Source organism: Anabas testudineus, chromosome 9 (genome assembly GCF_900324465.2).
Source record: "Anabas testudineus chromosome 9, fAnaTes1.2, whole genome shotgun sequence".
NCBI classification, from domain to species: Eukaryota; Metazoa; Chordata; class Actinopteri; order Anabantiformes; family Anabantidae; genus Anabas; species Anabas testudineus.
The window spans coordinates 7,150,632-7,175,856 of NC_046618.1; the positions used below are offsets into that span (position 1 = coordinate 7,150,632).

A 25,225-nucleotide genomic window follows, 5' to 3' on the forward strand; every position below is an offset into this window, starting at 1 on the left:
TGTATAGAAAATTCCTAATACAGCCTCCAACTGGTGAAACATGACTGAAGAGACATAAGAGATAAAAGGAAAAATCCAAATCAGGTTCCAAGATTATCTTGCCAATTTTTACCCAAGGCCGTATTTCACCACGGCTAAAACCTGGATTTGCCCACAAACATACAGTAATATATATTTTCTAATCTTACAATGTCTCTGGCTATGTACAAGCTATACAAATAAAGAGCAGGCTGAGGGCCAGGTTTTATAAGCTGTGCAGAGGGAGCAGTTGGTTGGGAAGTTTCCCAGTCTCCCGGCTCCTTCCCCCGCAGTCTGCCCATACAGGTGGCTGTTCTGCTTCACTTGCGTTCGTCGATGGTCTTAATGAATTCCACCGCCGCGGTGAACTGCATCCACCAATAGCACTCCTCCCCACTCAGCCGGCTGGCGTAGAAATTATTGATGTACTGAACAGTGGACAGCAGGCAGGGCGGGTTTGCCTGGAGGGGAAGAGATGTGGGGATGGGCCCACATTAGCCGCTGAAAGAACCTCACGTAACGCCTTACAGATTATATTCATAAATATGTAAAATACATCCAAACGAGTGAGCAGACAGAAGTCTTTATGTCGAAGCTGGTGATAATTCTCAATCTTCAATAACATGAAGTCAATAAGAGGTCAATACTAAAAGGTACAAATACTTCAAAACTGAAGAAAATGCAGCTTAGTGAAGTGTGAAGGAATGAATTAAGAACACACTCACCCTTATGAGGACAAAGACAAGTACAGGAACAAAGTCGTCTGCTCCAGGGACAGAGTCCTCGTTGGCCAGGCTGAGGAGGTTCATGATGGTGGAACACATGCGCAGTATGCACTGGACTTTATCTCGGGGGGTCTTATATGCATTGATGGTCTTGATCTCTGACTGTGCAGAGGGCCAGGGCGCCTCTTTCAGGTAAACCTGCAACCAAAAAAAAAAAAAAAAAAAAAGCAATACTATCACATTTCCCTCTATTCTCTGCAAATGCACTGAAGTGAAAACATGTCACCAACAATGTACCTCTGGGATTTGAAGAGCTTTATGATTTGCCGTCACAACCTTAGAGAGCCGCTGGATATGTTCATGGAAAAGCCTGTGAAAGACGACACAACTTAGTACACGGCAACAGAGGTTGTCCAGTCCAGCAGCGCTGCTGCTCTCTGGTTCTGATCAACTTCAACTCTTTTAATAAATTAGCCTAAAGATTAAACTACCTAGATTGTAAATGAAGGCTAGCAGCTAAAATGACCTTTCACAGATTACATAAACTTGTACTTGAATTTCTCCATGTCATTATTCTCTCCATATGATCACAGTTACACTTTCGAGCACATTTTTCATTCATATTTAGCCTATTTAGTTATTATTTCAGTTAGGCTCCATTGACGTAAACAACACAAAAACAGTGCAACGAATTAAGAAAATATTCTTGATCTTTTAGATTCAAATGCTACATATTGTTATGGCTAATATTACTGTTGGTGTTAAAGTCCTCTGCTGTCTTCACAAATCAATACTAGCTTGTGATGCACTTTGTAGGCGCTGTAGCGACTCACTGGTCTCTGAGAATATCTCCATCCTGGTTGGGGTAGAAGGCCAGTTTGAAGATGCGGTTCATAACGCTGCGCTCGATTGCCATCTGGGCGTCCTGCAGTTGGTCCTCGCTTGCATACTGCCAAATGGCATCACGGGCCATGGCACCATATAAGTAGCGCAGAAAATCCTCCACTGCTGCTGTCTTGTCATCCGCAGCTGTACACCCCTGGAACGCTGAGGGAGAGCAGAAAAACTGTTTTAACACCAACACAGGAAACATACTGTAACCTCTGGAAGAACTCCTGGCCGTTGTAAAGGAGTGTCGTTATATCATTAAATATTTGATTATCAAAGCCTGTTTATTTCTACTGTTTGTGGAACCCTTACAGCAAAAGTGAATATCTAAACGAAAGCCTGTAAACTGAGGAACTAGTGAATATGTTTAGCTAGCACCTACGAGACAAATGAAAACGTGGACATACCCTTAATAAAGTCAAGCATCTTCGACTCCATGTCTTTCAGGAGAAGACGAACGCAGACAGTGGTGAAGTAGCGGTTAGCCACTTCCTTGTCTCTGAGTACCCTCTGGAGGAGCCTCTCCAGATGTGCCTGAGAGGTTTGCAGGCCCTGGCGACACCTGGTTAGATAAGCTATGTATGGTGCCCGCTTTCTGAAAGAAACACAGATACAATGTTGTATCTTATTATTGGCATTATTGCTCACTGCATCTCTGCAGCTGTCTAATACAACCTTATGCACCAGAAAAAGAAAATATAAGACCATAAAAGGCCCATGGGGTGATTTAAGTGAAATCCCCATGTTCAGTTACCTGTAATCCTCCGCGATGACAGCCAGCAGCTTCCTGCAGGTACGTGCGTCGAAGCGGCTGACACAGCGCGTGGTCTCCTGGATCTGGGCCATCTGGATCTTATCCTGAAGGTTGATGGCCTCTGCGAGCTGGACCTTCAGGAAGCAGACGATCTCATTGTCTGGGAGAGGGGACGATAGGGAGACGGCATCAGACAACACTGCCCACAGCTCACAAAAGAACGGCTGGCTGCTGTAATCTGATCAACCTGCCGCCTCCACATGACAACGTGACTGATGGGCACAAAGACATGTTATGGTTTTACTGTTTCACAGGATGCCATTTGCTTCTGTCTGCTGCTGTCGTGCTTTAAGGTGTGTGAGAAAAGCTGAAGAGGTCTGCCTTCTGTCTGTATTTTCTGCAAAGAATGTTGTACCAATTTTGATCGATGTGTGGTATTTTTAAAATGTATGATGATAATAATGATGATGTGATCTTTTACTGACACCATATGGGAATTCTCTTTTAGCATCCGCTCCTCCTACAACCTTGCCCCAAACCTTGCAAGGTGAGTCTGAAGGTGAAGGGGATATAGATTTGGTGTCTTGCTTAAGGACACTTACAGAAAGTTGGATGCTTGCCAACATTATGGGCTTGTTCCCTGGGGAGATTTGTGACAAAGATACCTAAAATCTAGTACAGCAGAGCAAGTTTTACTCTAAATTAACACAGTGTGCAACTCAAACTCTGACTGCATCAATGTTGCATTAATTTTGCACCGCTGCCTAAAAAAGAAAAATGTTAGGGGGGAAAAAAAGATCAATTTTCTTAAAACATGAAGCAAACAGAGCTGTAATAATAAGTTCCAGCCAAGAAAAAGTGAGCTAGTAGAAATTTAAAAACTTTGATTTGAAGCATAAATGCATAAGGTGTCGTACCTTCCGGTTCCATGTGGTCAGGCAGCCCATTTCGTGTAGTAGCAGGAGCCATTATGGGCAGAGCTATCGAGTCTGCAGAACACAACGCCAACCTCAACTTCTTCTTTGCATCACTGGGAGACACACACACACAAACAAAAGAAAATGTTGAGTGGCCATTTGTTTGTAAGGTGAGTTGTATGGTTTTCTTCAGGACTGTGTTCTGACCTGAAGGAAAACTTGAAGTCATGCTGCTGAGCTGTCTGGCTGGCTGAGTCTGGGAGGTCATCAGTGGAAAGGTTCTGAAGAGTATCCTCTCTTGGAGACTCATGCACACTCTCCTCAACACAAAGATCTTTTAAAATAAACACAAACATAAAATGATATTTCTCAGCCCCAACTGCTGCTCGAGTTTGTATTATTCATACATTCAGACGGTTCTTTTCCTGACCTCCTGTACCATCAAAAGATGCCCCAGCCGCGGCTCCGTCACTAGGGCTCGGCCTCGTGATGTTCCTGTACTTGTCCAGGATGTCTTCAGCAGCCTGTGCTTGAGTGCTCTGCCTGGGTAACGGGTCATCTGACAAACCCACCAACAAACAGGTTGCAGTCAAATCAAACCGTTCATGGTGAATCAAATGCAGCCAATCCCAAGTGTGATGAAAACAAACCCAGACTGACCTTGTGGAAGACGCTCCTGGGCAATGTCATCTTTCTCCTGTTTGTCCCTCTTCCTAAATGCTGCTATTGGAGCTGTGGAGGAGACGTGTGATGATTGACTTGTGGAGTGATACCACTTTTACTATCATAGCATATCACTGACTGATCATGACTCACTTGTTGACAGCCACTTTGGTAAAATCTTTGGTAGTTTTTTTATGGGTTATATATTGAGAATACAAATCTCAATGTGGGATGTATGACATTGTACAGCACCAAAAAATGTCTAGTGACAAAATAATATTGAAATGGGGATTTCAACCAGAATATCACAAAGGTCCACTATAACTCAATTAAATCATTTAGATGTAAATAATTCTACTGATTCTTGTCCTATTAACACGAAGGTGCAAACAGGACAAACAGACAATGTACAATTTGATGACACTGGACAAATCTGTGGTATCTACACTACATTGATATTCTGTATTCCGCATACATTAAAATGCTCTAGCAAAATAAATAAACACAGAAGGGTGACGAATGGATGCATGGATGACAAGTGTGGGCATGTGAACTTAGGCTACACCATGTCACATCACAGCCCTACAGCTCTAAAGACGACATCTACAAAGCAGCATGGGCACGCAGCCGCTGGCTCCGGCAGCAAAGCTAGCTTAATGATGCAGCGTGGAAGCGTTACCTGGGACATCACTCTCAGCCGTCCAATACAGCACTGTGAGGAACACAACAGACAGGGTTGGCCTTTCACACACGGCTGCCGCTCTGCGGGACAACTGACTGTACGTCACCATGCAGAGCAACAGGACAAACACAATGGGCTCTACAGAGTTTTGGCAGGAGATTGGTGGCTTAGGCTTCACGGCTCTCCACTCCTCCATGTGCACGCTGTCCTCCATTTTATGAATATCAATTTTATGTTTACTTAAGAAACATCATTATCTCAAAGAGTAATAAGCAGTCATTCCATGTGGGCACAGCTCATTATTTTCCAGACAGATGTATTAGAGAGGGTTGTAGAGTAGAAGTGCAACATGAGATGTGTCATCTATCAGTGCTGGTGACAGAGAGGTCTATCTAATGACCATTAGCTGCTGGCTGACAGCACTGCTGGGAGGGCTACAGTCATACAATCTATGCAGCTAAAGCTCCTCTGATGACTGATTAGCTTTGAAAAGTCTATATAAATCTGCAGCCAGTGGGACGTGAGAGGAAAAAGGACTGGACACGTCTCCGGAGTAACTTCAAACAACAAGAAACATCATTTTCCAACTGGAACATCAGCAATGGAGTGGACAACATGGATCATCATTCTCTTTCCTCACATTATAAATTGGTTTTCGTGCGGCTCTTTAAAGTGTGATATTTCCTGTCAGTTGTGATTAAGAGAACTTTTTTTTTTGTTGCCCCTCGCAACAAAATAAAGAATAGCTGCAATCAAACAGAGCACCTTTAAATGTACAGAAGTTTCTGTTTCAATTTAGGAAAGAGTCATGCTTAAAATGACCAAGTGGCCGGTTCCTTTACCTTTTGGAATGGCTGACACAAAACGTTTCTTCCACCATGGTCTGTTGCGATCAGATTTCTCGTCGTCACTGTCTTTTCTGTCCTCAGCCTGTGAAAGGAAATGAAAACAATAATGTTTACGGAACCAAACTAGCTAAGAAAGACACATTATTTATTTTTAAGCTGCATTAACCCAGAGCACTACTGCAGTTGGTTACCTCTCCTTTCAAGGAGTCCTTGCTGGGGGACAGGGAAGGTCCTAAGGTGAATGACCCAGCAGCGTCACGATCCTCAGCTGCTACACGCCGGTTTAGGCCGGGGTCACTTGTGGGCCGGCGGCCAGGGCAGACAATGTCAGAGCTGCGGCTGCGAACCAGCCTGTCAGGGTAGGAGTGGCGCTGCTTGGTGTGCTCCAGCTCCGCCTGGGCCAAGCAGTGGGGTGTGAAAAGGGAGTGACGCGTCTCTGGCCCCAGGGCACTGGCTTCAGGGATGGGAGGGTCAGGGGGAGGATGAGGGGGCCTGGCGTAGTGCACTTTGGGCCTCACTATTGTTCCAGTGGAGGAGCCTGATGTGGCAAAAGACAGAAAACAAAGGACTTAGTAAGTGTAGTATTATTTACCGAAGGGATGTGGACGATATTTAAACATCCCTGTGAACTTTGAATAGCTTGCATATCATTCTCTTTGACATTCATAAAGGCATTCACCAGCCCACTGCACAGATTTTACAAACATTGATTTTTAGATAGATAATTGTGTTTAACTGCTTTTCAAACTGTATACTATTATACTGTTGAAATTCTGCAAGTAGGTTTGCTAAAAGGTAGTGCTGTTAAGACCTCAACATGTCAACTCTTTCTACAAAGTACTTGCTAAACAATATAAAACCAACAGAAAAAAAACACCTCAAAAGTGTGGAAAGAGCACTAAAGAGAGATGTTAGTGGGAGATAAGCCCTAGGTGTAGGTAGGCCACCTGTTCCAAGGGTAGACACAGTCTCCTGAAAAGCTTCCAATGGCAGCCTGGTGCCATGAGCACAGTGGGACAAGGGGACAGTGCCAAAGAGCCTGGGGTGAGGTCTCTCAACCTGTCATCCCTTCACCTTGCCACAGACACAAACAGCCACTACCATTCCTCTCTCAAACCATTTCACTGCACTACAAGCAAAATGCACAGAAGCAGGAACAAAGACGGCTAAGAATATTGTTTAAACAAGCCAAACGATGTGACATCTCATTGCACTTATAATATGTGGAGTAATTGGGATAAGGGGAACAGGAATTCTTTTGGTTCATTTTCGCACAGCTCAAGCTGTTCTGTGAGTCCATGACATTAGGGTAGGGATTTAATGATGCCCATTTCAAAGCTCTGATTGGTTGTAGAGCATTCTGGGAGTGCAAATTACCTTCGCCAGAGGAGAGGGGATCGAACATGGCCAGTAAGGAATCAGCCTGTGAGGGTGGAGATGTCAGATGGTGTGCTCCTTTGAAAACACAAGAGGATATAACACAATTTAGTAAGTGCTAATGTACAAACACACATTGCTATTATTTAAAAAAAAAAAAAAAGGGGGTTTATAACGTTAAGTTAAAAAGATAATAGCCTGGCCTCCAGACTTCATTTCCCAGGCTAACAAAAAATAGTTAACCCTCCATGATAGCTTTGAGTAAACCGGTGATTTAGCTTGGTGGCAGCTGTAAAAGTGACAGGAATTGATAGTTCTGGCTGATGCTGCTTTGACCGTATAGACACTGGACTGATGGCTTAGCTAGCCTAGCAGGGATGTGACACTCTCCTACCGTGACCTGACTCCTCCCCATCTGGACTTGTCACAGAGTCCTTCCCTCCAAAGTCTGAGCTGCACTCTGACCGCAGGTCTTCGATCTTGTTGGGGATGTCTTCTGAGGTTGCGCTGATACCTGGGGTACAAAAAAAAAAAAAAAAAAAACACAGTTGTGTGTTGACATTCAGGACAAAAGAAACTCATTATCCCCTCTACAGTGAGTTGTTTCATGTTAGCATCAGTCAGGAAAGAGAAACCGAATGTTCTGTGTACAAAAGAGATATTTTTTCTCTTTAGACTATACTGTATATCTCTCAGCTGGGATCCCAGTGGGAACTGAACTGGTAGCGTAAGCTCCCACGGGTCAGGGGAAATACACTGAAAAGACTGATCATCATACACAGACTATCCATTGGCCTATTCTCACGGGATGTTATTCTGTGAGCTAAGCCAGAAACATCACCACTGGCTTAATCTGGGGTGCTACTTCATGCATGTCAACATAGCATGTCCACCTGAGCCCACAGAAAAGACAACCAGCATTAACCTCTGTGTCGTGCAAATAAATTCCCCATGACCCTCAAACACTGGTTAAACAAGCCTTGCAGCAACATGACCACTGTACACAGAAACAAGGGGCATGTGATTTCAACTTACTTAATGTGATTTATTTTATTACAGGAGAGAAAAATGACTATGAGAGCAAAAATAGAAACAGAAAAATGCAGAGAGGAAACATAGGCATAGGAAGCAGTAAGTGGGGGAGAGAGTGCGCAGATTTATACCTGAGACAACACTGAGGCCCGGTGTGCTGGGTCTCGAGCTGACCTCTCTGACTTCTGTGTCATCTGAGGTGCTGCCAACACCTGAACAGCTCTCCAGCTCCTGCAAACGCTCCTCCTGCTTCAGGTCCGGGGCTTCTGCAGATGAACAATGAAAAAATAAATAAATAAATAAAAAGTGAGAATGTGGACTTTTCTCACTTGGTGTGTAGACACAAGTACCAGTTAAGTAGAAACTTAATGCACTGTAGTCGTGGCAGTTCAGTGCAGGTGATGGTCATTTTCTTCATCTATCCCTTCCTCTGTTATGATTATTGGGAAACCAAGTGTACACATATGCACAAAATCAAACAAAGCATACATTATCATGTCTTCTAACTGCCAAACCAAACCATAAACCTAGCAAGGCCAATTCTTTGGCTACCCAATGGAGCTGTTGGGTCGAACCCAGAGGCTCCATAGTAACAGCAGTACTCATTTGCATGCTCGTTAGTAATAATGTGTTGGTGAAGTGCTCTTCAGAGTGTAGTTTTCTGCTGCCTAGCCATGAAACAAGCGCTCTACTCAAAGCAAGCCTCCGATCACGCTATTACTGAGCAGAACAGGGGCAACAAATGGAACAAAAAGCAATCAAGACACTCAAGCATGTCATTTTTGCACTGCACATATTGAAATGGTGTACTACTTCAATTAACATAAGGCTCTGGCTTTTCAAAGAAACACTTAGCACAGTTAATAAGGCACTCAACTGATTTTCACAAAACACTGGTTTTCGAGAAGGGGAAGTTTAGCACAATCTCTGATTAATAAAACGTTTGGTTTGAATGCTCAGTTTTCAAGAACAGGCAAAGAAAACAAACGATAACAGCAATAATAATAATCTGTGTTTTACAAGACTGCACGGACACAGTGGCACGTGATGCCCCGATTGGTTGCAGGCCTAACAAAACAAAATCTACACTCCAGTCTCAGAGCAATGCAGTGGTATGAGTAGCCAAATAAAAAAAGTGACACCATGTAAAGTGACTGAGGACAGCTGCTGTCCTTGTGCTTCCCTCCCCACTGCTCCACCACAGGTGCAAACACACCTGGTGGTCCCTCTAAGGAAACCCTGAGCTGCCTTTTACTGGCACAGGCAGATCTGTCCTGAAAGACAAGCAAGTGCACACAAATATGATGACAGATGCACGCACACATTTTTGGTATGGAATGCCGTGAAATCACACCTGGTGTCCCAACCCCCACTATACAGAACAAACATAAATATGCATGCGTACACACATGTGCATGCAGAATACATTTGAGGCTGTCATGGAGATTAACTGCGAGAATCAAGACAGTAAGCAAAGCGAAATAATGGTCAAAAGGTGTCAACAACAGTGGAATAAACCAGGCTCCCCCACCTGAGTCACTGGGCAGGACCTCCACGCTCCAGGCCTCGCTTGTGGTCTCTGAGATGGTGGAGCCATAAGGATCCAGCAGTACTGAACCCGAGCCAGGAAGACACAGCAGGCTGCCGAGCATGTTCTCTGCAGCTGCCCCTGAGAACAGAGACAGAGAGAGAGAGAGACGAGGAGTTAACCTCATTCACAAGGAAACAGCTTCTTATGTCTGGAAAAGTGCTGGACCAGCGAGGAGTCACCTCTACAGTGGCAAAGGCACCTTGAAGGCACCGTTTGGTCAGTCATATGCTGAAAATTATTTATTCAAGTTATAAATATAAGTGTGAACAAGAAATTGTCTCTACAAAAAAAGTTATCTGTGGTAAAAAGTTGACTTTTGAGTAAAATTTTGCTTTAACACACCATTCCACAACTAAATGTTGTATGGTATTAAGGTTACAGCTAGTAATTAATTTTAATGTAACTAATTTCCTCTTTTTTTCCTTCCAATTATGAAATTAAATCATTCTGTCTATGAAACGATAATTAATTAAAAAATAGCCTGAGGTGTACTTTTTGCATTGCTACTTTTGTCTGACAAACTAATTAGAACATTTCAAGAGATATTCTATTAATACTGATATAAAATAGAGAAAAGTACTGAATACTCTCACTTGAACAGCCGAGTATTTCTGTTTAACGAATGACTGAAATGATTAGAAACTGGTTATTAATTGGCTGGTTGAAGGGAAACTAAAGGACCTGTTTTAGAACATGTTTCTTTATATATTCATGTCATGTGTTACATCTTGATTAAGAAACAAACTTTTATGCGTTCAGTCTGAATCTCAAACAAGACTGTGAAAAAGGCCTGAGATAAGCAAAAAATTGTGTTTGTTGTGTGGAAGGGACTAGAGAGACAGTGAGCTTTGTATACAGAGACACAGAGAGTTCGAGATCACATGCATTTCATGTGGGACCAGAGCACAGATCCCGTGCAATCAGATTTAATGGAATATACACCCTGCCCTGGCTCCAGGGCCACTTGAGCTGTTGGCTACATTAGTCACAGCCAATTACATCTCCTACAAAGTCTCAGACAGGTCCTCCAATGTGGGAAGCGTGCCTAACAAGCGGAGAATGTGGGGGGGGAAAAGAGTTAGCAGGTGTGAGTGGGAGTCAGCGGCCAAGGCTCACGACCAAAAAGTCGACCTGTGGTAGCCGCACCCCCTGGTAGTCATCTCCACTCAGGCACACGCCGCCAGGATATACCATGCCAGCACCCGGCAACATGCACTGTGGTTTGGCGTGGTTCTCATTGGCGGTGGGAGAGCTCTATCCCGCTGTCCGTGTTTACAGTCTTCAAGGTAGAGGCGCAGAGTACTTGTCTTTCAGGTGGATGATTAAATGAGTGGCACAACAAGAAGTGAAACAATTAGAATTTCTGCCTCATTATCATGGTAATCTTATCAGTGGGATAATGAGGTATTAATGGATATTTAATGTGCATCTCATAACCCAATCCCTTGGAGAAAACACATAAGGAAATCGCTGTAAATTCACTTAATGATGGAAAAGTCCCCCAATGCCATATTCCGAGGAATGAAAAATGGTGGATGCAAATGAGAAGGAACCAAGGTCAATAAGACTGCAGGGACTGAGTGAATGTCAGAGAGAGAGAAGGGAAGAGAGATGGGCAGAGGGAAAGCTGAAAAGAAAAGCCTAAGGCAGAGGAGACAGGTCCAAGTAACATCAAGACTCAAATATTCTGTCAACAGAATGATCCTATGTCTTACTGCCACCGATGCAGAGCCTGGACACGCCCTCCACAATTTACTACAAATGTATAAAACTTTATCTTTAAAAGCAGCAAATTTAGATTATGCTTGCACTTATTACCTAGTGGCCCTGTACACAATACAAGGTAAGATCAGGATATGCTTCCAGAGATTCACAAAATAAATTGTTTTGCTAGTGTATTTGAATCACTGCATTCTAGTTTACTCCATCAGTAGAAAGACTGTTGCATAAAAGCAGGCATGCAGTATGAAATGGGTCATTTTAACCTTATGGTCAATCTTCCGAATCAAAAGATCAATACTTCCAAATATTACTGAAATGAGATACACCATATTACTTGAACTAAATGTGAGTTTTAGCAGTGAGACAGGAAACAGCTGAATTTTGAGCACAAAGACAAATTTCATAAATCTACTTTGATACTGTACAAAATACATAATATACCTATATCATCTATATTATACTTTCCGGCTCTAATGGGAAATTATTTTACTTTACTATGTTTTTAAATGTACGAGGGCCATGTATGCATATGATGTTGAGCATTTCTTTTCTCCTTTAACCTAAGCTGTGTTGAAGATCTGCTTTTTGATGCTATTTCAGCCCCAGACCACAAGGTGATGACATTTCACTACATCTACTTAATCAACAGTCGGAAAGGAACGTTTTCCACGTACAGCAATGTAGGGAGTGGAATTCTACACAAGTCATGTCTTCACCTGCTATTTCCTGCAGCCGATCTTCATCGACATTGGGGTCAAAGTCACTGCCAAGCACGTCGGTGCTCCAGGTTTCACTGACCGTCTCAGAGATGTCGCGATCATCTGTCAGACCCATCATGTCTCTGATTTCAAACTTGCGCAGTTTATCATCCAGGTTGTCCTGAGTGGTGGCTGAAGAAGACACGTTTAACCAGACATGTCATTATCATGGCTGATATATTTTTCTTTTCAAGCTTTTTTGCAACATTCAGAAACACACACACGTACCCTGTTCATGTTCCAACAACTGTAAAGCCTCCACTCCATTACTCCCTGATGGTCCAGCTCCCAATTCAGAAACAGACTCTCCCTCCAGGTCCAGAGATGACACAGAGTTAGAACGATTGGATGGACCTGAATATATTAAAACATACAGAAGGTATCAGGGTCAAAGGTCATAGACCAGCTATGAGGACTTTTTTTGTTTGTTTCTGTCCATGTTACCATGGGTGACAAGACAAAAGTGAAGGGAGCTGATTTATATTTACACTGATATGTTAAATACATTATGTGAATATGTTAAAATATTAAAGCAAACATATAGCTGCAAAAATGTCTTCAGATCGCAGACTGACCCTCTGAGATGCCTTCCAAGTTGTCACTGCACAGGGAGAAGCGTAGGGTTTTGTCTGGTTTACCGTGCAGCTTAGTATCATCAGCATGACCATCCCCCTGGGCCCCATCAGCCATCTGCAGGTTCAAAACCTAGAAGGTGCATAGAGGGGGGGGGGAAATCACTTATGTTCGGTTGCAAACGCATGGCCCAGACTCCAGGAAACCCTACTGTCCTTCAATGACAGGAAATATAAATGACATTGAATTTATCACATGATCATCTCTCCTGCAAATGAGCGCATTAATTCAAGTCACATTACCTCATTCTCTGACATCATCCCAGGGACAGTCTGAGGACCGGTTCCTAGTGAAATCACCAGCACCTCCTCAGGCATCAGCTCCTGAAGGGACTCTTGGGAGCTGGCCTCTGCCTCCCCCTCCTGGGCAATGTTGGTACGGCTGCGGCTACGAGCAGATGCTGGCACATTGGTTGGAGGGAATTGGTATAGAACCAGTGTTATTTTACAGATAATAAATCTCACTGAATCTGCTGCTATGTTTTCAATGCAAACATTTAGGATCTATGGAGAACATTCATGAATTAATAGATCACCAAACAATCTAATAGAATTTTTTACAAAAAGTGTGAAACAAGGGAACTAAGACTCATCTGTTATAGCACACCAATGTGTTGTCTGTAACTGCTACTCAAAAGTCATAAGACTGACATTTTTGTATGTCAGTATAAATCCCAATGGCTTTATCAGTTTCACAAAGAAAATACTTTTGAAATGAATTAATTCCTTCCTTTTGTAGCTACACACTGGTGTGATATGAAAGATCAGTTTATGTCTCATGTCTAGATGTTAGTATGTTAAGAATAAGACAGGCTAGGCTTTTTATTTTGGCATTAAAATAACTTTTTAGATCTAGAAATGGGATTTCAACTGTGCACTGTTCACTGGTTAAATGGACACACACACACACACACACACACACACACACACACACACACACACACACACACACACACACACACACACACACACACACACACACACACACACACACACACACACACACACACCGCAAACGCATGGACAGTCTTGCTCAACATACCATAATTTACATCTGACATATAATCTTAACAACTATTTTAGAAATGTGAAGTCAGATTTAAACACACTCTTGATGTCATTTGATGTAACCTATGCCAAAACATGTGACTGTTTCTGGAATTAAATGGCAGAAGAGATAAAGAGTAAGCCCTTAAGCAGCACAACTTATGTATGTGTGGCTGTGACTTTTTATATCCATGCACTGCATACATTAAGAAAAAATGCACGGATACTGTAAAAGCTTCCTAGAAGTCTGGATCCCTGGTACTCGCCTTTCAAAGCATTAAGAGAGTAATGCAAATGTGCTTTTGAGAAACCATCACAATGGCATGGTCACTATTTTAAGTAATAACACTATCACTTCCTTTATTCTGACCACAACTCAGGCACAGAGCAGATGGAGGAAGCAGGAGGTGGAAGACAGGGTTTTTTCCCCCCACTCTACCTGATAATGAACAGCCATATTCTGCTGAATCAGGAAGGCAAAAAGGAAAAAACTTAGAAAATTAAAGTGGAAAAAACATATCAATTCTAACATCTATCTACTATATCTAATATAAAACTAAAGCTCTGTGCAAGGCAAAGCAAACGTGGTCAATCACATGGACGACGACTGTGGCAAGACAGGCTTATTGTTATGTTGGGTTATGAGCAGCTTAGTGCATGGACTCGATGAGTGTTAAAGGATAATTCCGGTCAGCCGGCAAATCGTCCCTGATGTGGATGTGTATAAATTTGCATAATGGCCTTTGCAGCTGGTTTCATTCTATCTTCTCTACAGTAGAGGTGGTGAGTGCACAATCAGCACTACGGATAAAGCCGCAATTGCCACATTTAGGAGAAATATGCCAGATTTCCAGACATAACCGGAATTATCCATGAATTTGGGTAAAAATATATATTACACAAACATCAGACACATGGGATAGGGTCTCTTCAGCTGTAATAAAACTAGCAGGCTACCCACCAAAAGGGGTTACTAAAGGAATGTGAGCAGACAGAGTGGTGGTTGTAGGGTCCCAGGATGTTATAGCGGCTAAATGTTGTCCTGGTCATTCAATGGAAGCACAGGAGGAAAAGGAGGAGTAGGAGAAAGAACACAGAGTATATCTCAGAATTCAAAGTCATTCAAGTATCAAGTCAAGTTTGTGTAAATAAATGTCATATTTCAGAGACGCAAGCACTAGTGATTTCTAATTAAGGGGGTGTTACTACACCATCATTTGTCCTGAAAATGCTAATGAAGGTAGTCTATGCATCTTTTCCATCCATTCCAATTAAAATGAGTTCATTTATATTTAGTAATTTAATTGGTTGTCATTTCTGTAATTGAGCCTCAATTCAAGCCATGCTAATTATCTTCATAACAAGCTGAGAAGAAGCTCATTAGCTTTCTATCAAGCAGGCCTTTCACTAGCCATCACCACTCAACTCTACTTGTTTATGTTTCTTCTCATTAGAAAAAATATAACACTTCTATCGGCTAGTTCCCGTTTCACATTGTGATCTTCCTACAGCAGACTGTCCTTCAAATCTTCACATCAGGAATTTACGAGATGTTTCATCCTACTGAGCACAACAATACATCCATTCTAAAAGAGTGGCGGGGAGACAGACGATAAAAAAAGGCTGTAGGTACCTATGGGGAGTCTGTTCTTCTTGTTGGCAGGAGTGGTAGCTGGGGAGAGCTGAGGGGTGTTGGAAGGAGTGAGCTCCAGACTGTTGCTCTTCACAGTTCGAGTCTGAGGCACGTTGGCCAGAAGGTTCTCCAGAGCCATGTGCTCCTCCTCCCGCAGGTGATCCCCTGCCGTCACACTCCGCACAAAGTCCACCTATTCAGGAAAAGTCAGTCGTTACTCCTTCACAATAAAATCAATCCATGAAAAATAGTTATTCTGAGGAAAGTTGCAATTATTAGGTTCTGTTCAACATGAATATGTAACTGTTACCGGTATTAATGTGGGATGGACTTATTGAGGCTGTCAACAAGGCGTTTTCAGCGAGTTGAAGGGGGGGGGGACTACACAAAAGCTACAAACAAAATCCAAAAAGTTCCGATGACAGTGTTTCACAAGAAGACCATAACCAACACTGACTGCAGGGAATGTATAGTAGTATTTGTTCAACGCTGCTATAAAATGATTGAGAAAATCTGATCCAAACCGCTAGTCTAAAAAAGAAAAAACTGACCTATTTTCAGTTTCCTGGTTTTCTGCATAAATTGCTCATGACTTGTGATCGGTCACACATATCAAACACACTACTTCTAAGCTGATAAAATAAACACTCACAATCCTTTACGTCTGAATATGAGTTGAGTTGAGTTCAACATACAGAGATGGCGGAAAAATTGAAACATTTTTTACTGGTGACTTTACTGTTATGACTGGTTGAACCACCTTTTCCAGCAATATCCTCAAGCACGAGCTTCCTGTAGCTGTGGATTTGACCTGTGCAACATTTAGGAGGAATTCTGGACCATTCTTTCATCAAGAACTGCTTTACACATTTTTTTTAGCAGTGTTGTGTTGAGTGTTAAATTGGTCTAAGGCTAACATGGATACCATGCCTGTTCAATGTGTTGCACATAGCCAATATGAACAGAGATGTTAACCACCTACTAACCAGCTCCTTCAAGTCTGTAGCTGTTACTGTACAGATCTTTTTTTTTAATTCTGTGTTGTGCCTTTGGTGTGATCATGGCTAGATTTCCACTTCTGTGGAGAGTAGCCACAGCACCTAATTATCCATATTTGTACACAGTATTGACACACTGATAAATATCTGGACGCTTTGAGGTTACTCTGTAACCCTGTCTTATCAAAAGACCTATGATCTATATCAGTGTCAGACCTATATCAGTATGTTTAATAAAGATATTAAAGACAATGTCTGTGTTTTATCAGCTTACATATAAATATAGTGTTTGTTCATATTTGCAATTTTGGTGAGGGTTAGGTCACATTTCAGGAACAATTTTTTCAGAAAAACCAGGGGCTGCTAATAGTTCATTGACTTCTTCCTCCTACTGTAAACATGCTGAGCTTTACCAGAAGGAAGTTTACAGCTATTCCTTGTATCGTTTACATTTTTGGTATTTCGTGGTTGCAAGGAAATGTAGCAATGTATGTAAGTGTTTTGTTCTTAAGTGCCACAAATCAAATACTTAGGTTTCCATATGGACATCAATAGCTAAAGAGCTCACCAGTGCTAGCAGCTGATTATGTGAAATGTAGACGACTGTCCTGCTGAGGCCTTCCAAAAGGTTCATTGAGGACATGGGAGGGGTCTCAACTGCTCTACCTCCAATCACCACATCCAGAAAGGCAGCAACACAGCTCTACAAACAAGACAGGAAACATCAGTTAAATGAGAGATACCAGCCATTTATGATAACACTTACTGTGTAAAACACATTACACTTGTTACACACACCTTATCAAATTTAGACAAGCTGCTTTTCCGCCGGGGGTCTGCATCATCGTCAGCCATGGCCAACTGCTGCAATAGCTGTCCCACCTGTGTAACGAAAATGAAGCAAAATTTTATATGACTCCCACAAGAAAACCTGTGAGAAGGAGAAAACCTATCAACACCACTTACTTGCATTAGATTGAAGCGGGCCACTTCATTGATGGGGGCGTCAGAGATGATCCCATACTGCTCCGGGTTGACTATAGCTGGGCAGATGAAGCATGTCAGCAGCAGGTCTGTACACATGGTGCGCACCTCACCCACCTCAAGACGCTCCACACATGACAAGGTCTTGTACATCTGGGACACAATCCAGCGCAGGCTGTGAGGAAAGCAGTAGGTGTTCTGCTTCAAGTAACCAATAAACTTGTTGACCAGAGCTACGAGTTTAGCTTCGTTGGCCTCCACAGCTGCCTGCACCCTTTGTTTGTAGCCCTCAGAGCCCTTCTCTCCAAAGCGTTCCCGCTGGGCTGGAGTGAGGCGCTCTGTCACCTTGGAAGGGTCCGTCTCCAGGTGGTCCTCATCTTCCACCAGAAGCTGCATAATGGGTTCATGGAGGGTGGCAGTGAGGAAGAGCTTGGCTGAGTACAGGCCCTCAGAGAAGAGCTTGAAAAGAATGCTGAAGGCACAGGTTCCTCTTCGCAGTAGACGGCGAGGATTGTCACTCTCCTTCAGCTCAAACTCTATCAAGTACCGCAACACCTGGGAGTTGGCAAAAAAGCTGATCATTACACACCACCATACTCAGAAATTAAAGTAGATTTTCTCATGCGTAAATTATTAAACAGGTAGGACCCCTGACCTGGAGCAGATAGCTCTCATCCTCCTGCATGATACAGTTGCCATAAAGTGAGGTGAAGACTGTATGGATGACACCCTGGGTGTGCTCCTGGTTTAGCCTCTCTCCTGCCACCAGGCAGGAAGCCACAAGCCTGGGGTTCTCCCTTAGCCGGGCCAAGAACTCGCCATATATTGTCTCCTGGAAGCCCAGGGTCTTATAGCCATCAACAAACTGTGTGTCTTCCAACATTTTGGCATGTTGACAACATTCAGCTGGAGAGGCCTCCGCACTGTAGAGCACAGTTATTTGATTACTGACCTCCTACAATATCTCTTGTACCAACAACTGTTTTTCTTTTACAATGCAGCCTCTTCTTACTGTTGTAGCTAAGGAAAGTGGCTCATATTTAACATACAGACAAGAAATGTGATGAGCACGTTCTTATCTCACTCCTAAAAAGAAAACTAGGTAATGCATTTCTTAGAAATCCTACTGTAATCCTGCTGTACAGTGAAACATGATGGTACGCCTGACCTGGTGAGAATGAGGCGATCGAGGTTGATCCTCTGCTGCTTGGCGATCCATGCAGCCCGATACAGCCTCTCTGCTGTCTTCAACACATCACTGTTGAGCCTCTGAATCAGCTGCTTCTCTGACGCCACATACAGCCGCTCCTGCTTCAGGTGGTGGGCCAGAGTGTGGATATCTGGCTTCACCATCTTCACCAGCTCACACAGGCAGAGAGGTAAGTGGCTGGAGAATAAAGGGGAAAATATGTAATGGAAACAGGTAAATAGATTAATTATTATGTGGAACAAAAACTAAACAAGAGCTCAAATAATCTTTTATCAAATGTCAGAACAAAGTTCCAATAATAGGAGACATTATCAGGTTTCCCACGTCAACTGTGCAAAAGAGGAACTCAGCGTTTATAGTTCAATTTATTAACTCTGGATAGCAGCACTACTGATCATGTTAACACAGTAATATACTGTCCACTGTTGATGTAGAGAGGTTTCATCAAGGTTTCTAATGTTTTGGCTCCTCTCAGTTATATAAATAGGGTGGCCAAAACATAAAAGACACCTCTTTAAATGACACACTCTAGTACAAATCCACTGAGGAAAAAACAAACAAACAGAGAAATTATAACATTATAAAAGTAGATTTCACAGCAGAGCTGCTGTATTGGATGGCATTAGACACACAGGTGTTCCTAATAAAGGGGCCAGTTAATATATCCCTTGATTTATTGGATGTCAAGCTCTGGCATCAGTAGAGTAAAACTTTTCTTTCTATTCTAGTATGTTCTTTGTTGTACACTCCTGGCCTGAGAGGGACGACACGGTGCTGTAGTGGTTGCTTCACAGCAAGAAGGACCCACGTTTGAACCCACAAGTCGGCTGGGTGCCTTTTTGCATGTTCTTCCTGAGTATGTAACATGAATGTTAGATTAACTGATGACTCTAAAATGCATAGGTATGAATGTGGGTGTGTGTGGTTTCTCTATATGTCAGCCCTGTGATAGACTGGCGACCTGTCCTCTTGCTGGGATGGCTGGGATAGGCTCCAGCACCAAACCCCACTCACTTAAAGTTAGTATTTTTAACTACTTGTTGACATTTGCTACACAGTAGTTAAACTTCCTTACCACATCCTTAAAATTGTTTTTTGCAAACAGTTATTAGTATTCAATATTTGTTGTGCTAACTTCAAAAGTAAACATGTCTAGAGGACCAAGAGGACTGAATTCTAGCTCACACAATGCTCACGTCATATGAGGGAAGTGATCATTTGCATTCAGTGTGGCTCACACGTTGTCCCAATGACAACAGCAAGAGCATGCTTTTTCACAAGCTTCAGGAGACGCTACAACGCAGAATATGCAAATCACTCTTCCTTTTCCAGATGCACACAGCCAAGACACACAATTTAAGCTGAGTGCATGAAATCTGAATGATTTCTTGGTGTATCCTTTGCACAAAAGCATCTTTGTGGTTAGTTTCTAACATAGTAAACACAGATTAAAGTGTGGAGTTAGAAATCTGGGAGGAGAATGAGACCAGACTGGAGAAAACTGCCTCAGAGTGGGAATGACTGCAAGGCAGTGTCATTGCTCGCAAGCTAACAGACAACCACAACGTTAGAGTTGATATGCCTGACAAATCAAATCGGTTATGCAGATTTGCACACATAATGATAGGCTCTCCACTGAATTCACTTGGCAAACAAGAATAAACAACAATTACTGATCTCAAATTAAACTGTGTTAGATTGTCATGATTTGTGTAAAAACAAAACCTGGTCACATTTTTAGACCAATTTTACTCAAATGTAATATAAAGAAATATGTAACATGTAATTTTACACACTATTGGAAAAGAGGCAATTTAGGGCAGTGTATATATGTAATAAATGGTTTATAACACTAAATATAAAATTATAATTTCTCTTATGGCCACCTGTAAGTAGAGACTGGATATAAACAGATACGATGATATGCTAAATCTCAGATGTAATAATATATCTCTTCACATGCAAACTTATAACTGCTGACACACGCTGTATTCACAGAACACCCAAAATGTTCTTATAGTTGTGTACTACAACATTATTGTGAGTTATAAACCACTGATCAAATGTTGATACAGTGCTCACTGAATGCCAACTATGGTTTACCAAACTGACTCTCTATTGAGGCCCAATTTTCTGGATCTTTAAACCTATTTTAAAGATCATGAGAATATGAAGTCAGTGAGTTATGTTTTCACTAGCAGCTAAAACTAATAAACAGTTTCATTATTAAATAATTTGCAGATTATTGCCTTAATTAGTCAACTAGTTTGATGATCAACAAACCAACTGTGTAAAAGCCTAAAACATTCCACTTACTACAACTAAAGGCCAACAAGGCCAAGAAAACCAGAATATATTCATGTTTTTGAATGTCAAAATACTATATCCACTCAAATCTGCAATTTAAACTAGTAAAGTTAGACACAATCTGAGAGTCCCAGGACTGAAGAGAATCAGTTTAAGTACTGTGTTGCTTAAAAACAAAGAATGGGGCTGCTCTAAAACCAATAGCGGGCTTTAAGTTATTGTCAGCTGAGGATCAGAATAAATATAAAACAAAAGACAGCAATAACATTTTTTATTTTGTTCCTTTTGTTTCTGTTTTACATCTGAATGAACTCGTAGGTAACGGACTGACAAGTACCCTCATGCTCCACTTCCACATATACACCCATGCTCTTGAATAAGCACATTCCTCGCATACTTGAAAGGAAGTGAAAAAGCAACTTGGCTATTAAATGGCAAGCAGAGAGCTTAACTACCATTTGTCATGGCCTCTAATGCCCGCCATCTTCAATAATGCAATTCCATTGCACAGAGCTACCTGGTGAGTCACTCATGAAAAACACTGAGGAACTCTAAAGGAGAAGAGAAACCAAACGGCAGACAGCGTGAGCGGAGGCATCATAAGCAGCCTTGTGTGTCGTGTGAGAATAATCATGGTTGTGGCTGGATACCGTTGACGATTCAACCAAAACATCTATTTAAGCACAATAATTATAACAACAAGGTAGAATATGAGATGAGCGGCATGGCCGAGTCGAAACAGAGGATTGAAAACTTCATGTCAAACTACTTAAATCATCAAATGAAAGAGTTTTAAATTATCTAAAAGACAACAAAGCTCAAAACAGCACTGCTTAAGAAAAATATGTAGGTAAGCATCACAACACAAGAACTGCACACTGCTGTTTGCAACACAGCCCACTCCTCCCACTGGATGATCTCTTTCACACGCGCTCACACACACGCATACAGAGGCCACTGGTGCAAAGTGCTTTTTATAGACATTCAAAAGATTTCACTTTCTACAAAAAGTACTCCTGGTTATGAGCAAACATCCTCTTTACACTTCCCTTTCAGATAATTTCTTTCACTGCTCAGGAAGCCAGTACTGTGCGCTGCATGCATGAGGTTAATCGGTGACTATTCCCACTTCTAGAGATGGACACGGAACCTCGATACCTTTTTAGAGTAATGGCGGCAATGAATCATTAAAGATCAATCAACTGTTGAGTAATGAAAGCTGGCATTTGGTGTTTGGTTAGATTCTTGCGGTGGGTCAGCTGGGGGAGGATTCATTTTACCAACTAGATTTATCCTGCCAGTCTGGGAATCTAAGAAGCGGCATTCTGGATACATGCCCAATTCTCCAGCTTTAAGGCAACAGCTACCCCGAAAGAATGTTTGACAATGTCCACAGTCTCTAAATACAGTAGCTGTGGGGATAGAATAACCTAACATACAAAACACACATATGTTGTAGGTCCTTCTGAATCCATGTCTTTAGACCACAAACTGTACAAAGAGTTAATTATTCCTCATATTCACTGTTTCAGATGAAACAGAAACACAGTTTTTACAGCATGTCACCTACAATGAGAAGTTTTGGTGTCACCAGTTGATAAGGAGCAGTAGAGTACGCCATTAGCTTTAATTCCAGTAAGAGTAAACAGTCTCACCTCAGCAAAAGGTGCAAGTGCAGCTTGTCAGGCCCTTTGACAGGTGTATGGAGGCAGGCTGAACCATGGTTTAATGCCCAAGACATTCAAACTATTCAAACTAAGACAAGTGCCTTCAAGGAAATTATGAACACACTGGATACGACAGCACATGCTTTACAACAGATAGTGGCATCGCCTTGTATGTAGATCATCACTGTTATCATCTCTACTGTTACGGTTATTGATGATCTGCAAAACATTCTGTGTTCTGCTATCCTGTCAAAAAAGTATGAACCTACTTCTGAGCAAAGAAAGAGTTTAAGGATCATTATAATGTCAAAGCAAAAAGTGTGTGGTGGCTTGGTCACGCACAAATTTGAAAATCATCCCACTCTGCAACCAGAAAGTAGACTGACCCCACTTCCAGGCAATACAGTCACCGCCACAGAGGAAGAAAGTCCCGCTGACTGAGCCTGAATGTCAGCAGATTAACACTCAACCTTAAAGTTACTGTAACTGAAGCTAGGATGTCAAGACAGGACTGGCTGTGTGTGTGTGTGAGTGAGTGTGTGTGAGTGTGTGTGTCTGGGGAAAAGTGGCGATGAGAACTTGTATAACTCCAGAGCACATATACTACGGTAAAGGTGGAGAGAGTGGGTATATTTTAACCATAACAAAGTGTAATTCATTTGAACTTCAATATCTTACTTTGTTTTGCGACGACTTTCATTATTATTAAATATACAATAATATAAAAACAAACACTTAGAAATGTCCCATTTAATAAGTGGTAGCCAGCTAATGTTCGCATTTTAATTTGACAAAATATATTTTTTAATTAACTGACTATTTTAGTGTCACTGAATTGAGGAATGGCTGAGACATGAACCGTAATATCCCGAGTTTAAACATTTATGAATGTGTGTTTTTAGCTCTATCCCGCGGCCTTACAGCTCTATTAAATACCGTCTGAACGTCGTGTTAATTGGCAAAACACTTCTTTCACCGGCTCAATGTCTGGGTGGGGATAGCTCTGCCATAACAAGCTCATATATTTTAATGGGCTACTAACGTTATGGTGCATGCTTCAAGTGTCCTTGATTTGATGGTGGACTACTGAAACGACATTTAGCGAGGGGGTCCACAAACAGGACAGGGACAGGTAATGAAGTTCGTGTCTGTTACTGCTTGGTTTCTAGGTTGAGGTGTTTTAGCTACATTACAATCAAACGAGCTAAGAATCACATCAAATAAACCGTGGAACGCTAATGCTAACTAGCGTTAACGTTAGGTCGGCTCAATGCAGGAAACGGAGACGAGATATGCAGGTGTTATATTGATGCTAGTCTGTGAAGATGCGTATCCGCACTGATTTTAGAGTGTAATCACAGAGCAAACCGGTGGACTGGCTGATCTAGCTGCTAACGTTAACCAAGTTAGAGTCGGCTAACTAGCGTTTGCTAGTCAAGCACAGTAAGCTAACGACAAGCTAGTTGGCTGCGTTAGCTTAGCTTCAGGCTCAAAGCTCTTGAGTGAACAAATGTGACCACCAAAACAAGGTAACGTAAAATCAGCAACTTACCAAACGTGACTAACGATTATTGGATGTTCCCAGTTTGTCTAAACACCGTCGATCATAAGATTTCCCGAGACAGAGGAGTTGTTTGTTGGCGGCTAGCCGTTTCACACGGGCTCCTGCAAACGCTGCTGTCATTTGCTGTCATCACGAGGAGACATGCGCAACCCACATGCGCAAAAGCTCGTTAAAGGGAGGTTTCAAACAATAGACCACAGAAAACAGACTTACACACTGTTTATGTGAATAATATACGTTTCTGATGATGTGTGCAATAATTCAAACAGCTGTTAGGAATGGAAAGTACACGCTACAACCCAGTCTAGTCTTCTTATATAATATCATACACAAATACATTCTCACTAGTAAAATGGTTCTCTTTTTATGCCATCTCCCTGTGTGTTGAAAGTAGATACATGTACACATTAGTTAAAAGACCAAATTGTAGTTTTTCATTTACTGTCTTTTAAATTTAGATTTTTTTTTTTTTGTGAAATTGTACAGAGCTAGATCAACACAATATGTTTTCATAAGTAATAGTACAGAGTTATTAGAGTTTATTTGACTTGACATGACAATGTCTGTGCTGTAACTCTGCTTCTGCTCTTAGCTGCAAGATGCAGTTTCTTAGTATCTAGATCTGAAGCATATTATTTTTATTAAAGGCTCAATACCGCAGGACATTTACATGAAAGTAATGATTGTCTTGTTCCACTAGGTGGTGATGTAATAACAGAGAAGAAAGACACTTGAAACACTGCAAAGCCTCAAACAAACAGCACCCCATCATGAATCGGATTTGTTTATGCACATTAATAGTATAAAAAAGATGGGAGGCATCTGACTCAAATCAGTAGCTGGTGCTTCAACAGAAAAGGACACTCAGAAAAGGCCCGGAGTTCAAGCTTTAATGATCATTACGCCAAACAGCATTTTTTTTTTTTCATTAGACTAGATTTAATCAAGTACATCTACCAGAAATATGTCTTAATAAAAGCATGAACTAAAGCAGTATTCTGATATGTTTATATCTTAACATTAAAACTTTATGTAATATAAAAATGATGACTGTCAAGTTATTTATCTAATTTATTATTATTATTAGTAGTAGAAGTAGTATTAATATATGTATAGAAGATGATGACTCTAAATAGCTAGCTTATGAAATGGCATTTTGTGATCAATGTATTTCTTTCACTTAATAAAAGCTAAATGAACAGCCATTC

General features: G+C 41.7%; 1 protein-coding gene across 2 annotated transcripts; it reads right to left on the reverse strand.

The window, feature by feature from the left end:
• Window positions 1-338: 338 nt before the first annotated feature.
• Window positions 339-24,147, reverse strand: gapvd1 (GTPase activating protein and VPS9 domains 1). 2 transcript variants are annotated; one of them, XM_026342850.1, is made up of 28 exons: window positions 24,006-24,147; window positions 18,438-18,656; window positions 17,925-18,192; window positions 17,252-17,824; window positions 17,084-17,167; window positions 16,854-16,988; window positions 15,288-15,480; window positions 14,616-14,696; window positions 12,851-13,008; window positions 12,551-12,680; window positions 12,204-12,329; window positions 11,934-12,107; window positions 9,436-9,573; window positions 8,036-8,170; window positions 7,267-7,386; window positions 6,873-6,950; window positions 5,687-6,033; window positions 5,490-5,577; window positions 3,963-4,034; window positions 3,733-3,861; window positions 3,510-3,636; window positions 3,303-3,415; window positions 2,386-2,545; window positions 2,039-2,226; window positions 1,577-1,790; window positions 1,041-1,113; window positions 744-941; window positions 339-479 (listed from the first exon to the last, which is right to left on the reverse strand). In XM_026342850.1, the coding sequence occupies exons 2-28, from the start codon at window positions 18,620-18,622 to the stop codon at window positions 339-341; spliced, it is 4,428 nt and encodes a 1,475-aa protein (XP_026198635.1). In that variant the 5' UTR covers window positions 18,623-18,656; window positions 24,006-24,147. The 2 variants fall into 2 exon arrangements, with proteins under 2 accessions (XP_026198635.1, XP_026198636.1); XM_026342851.1 differs by lacking the exons at window positions 14,616-14,696; window positions 24,006-24,147 and having other exon boundaries at window positions 18,438-18,622.
• Window positions 24,148-25,225: the final 1,078 nt, after the last annotated feature.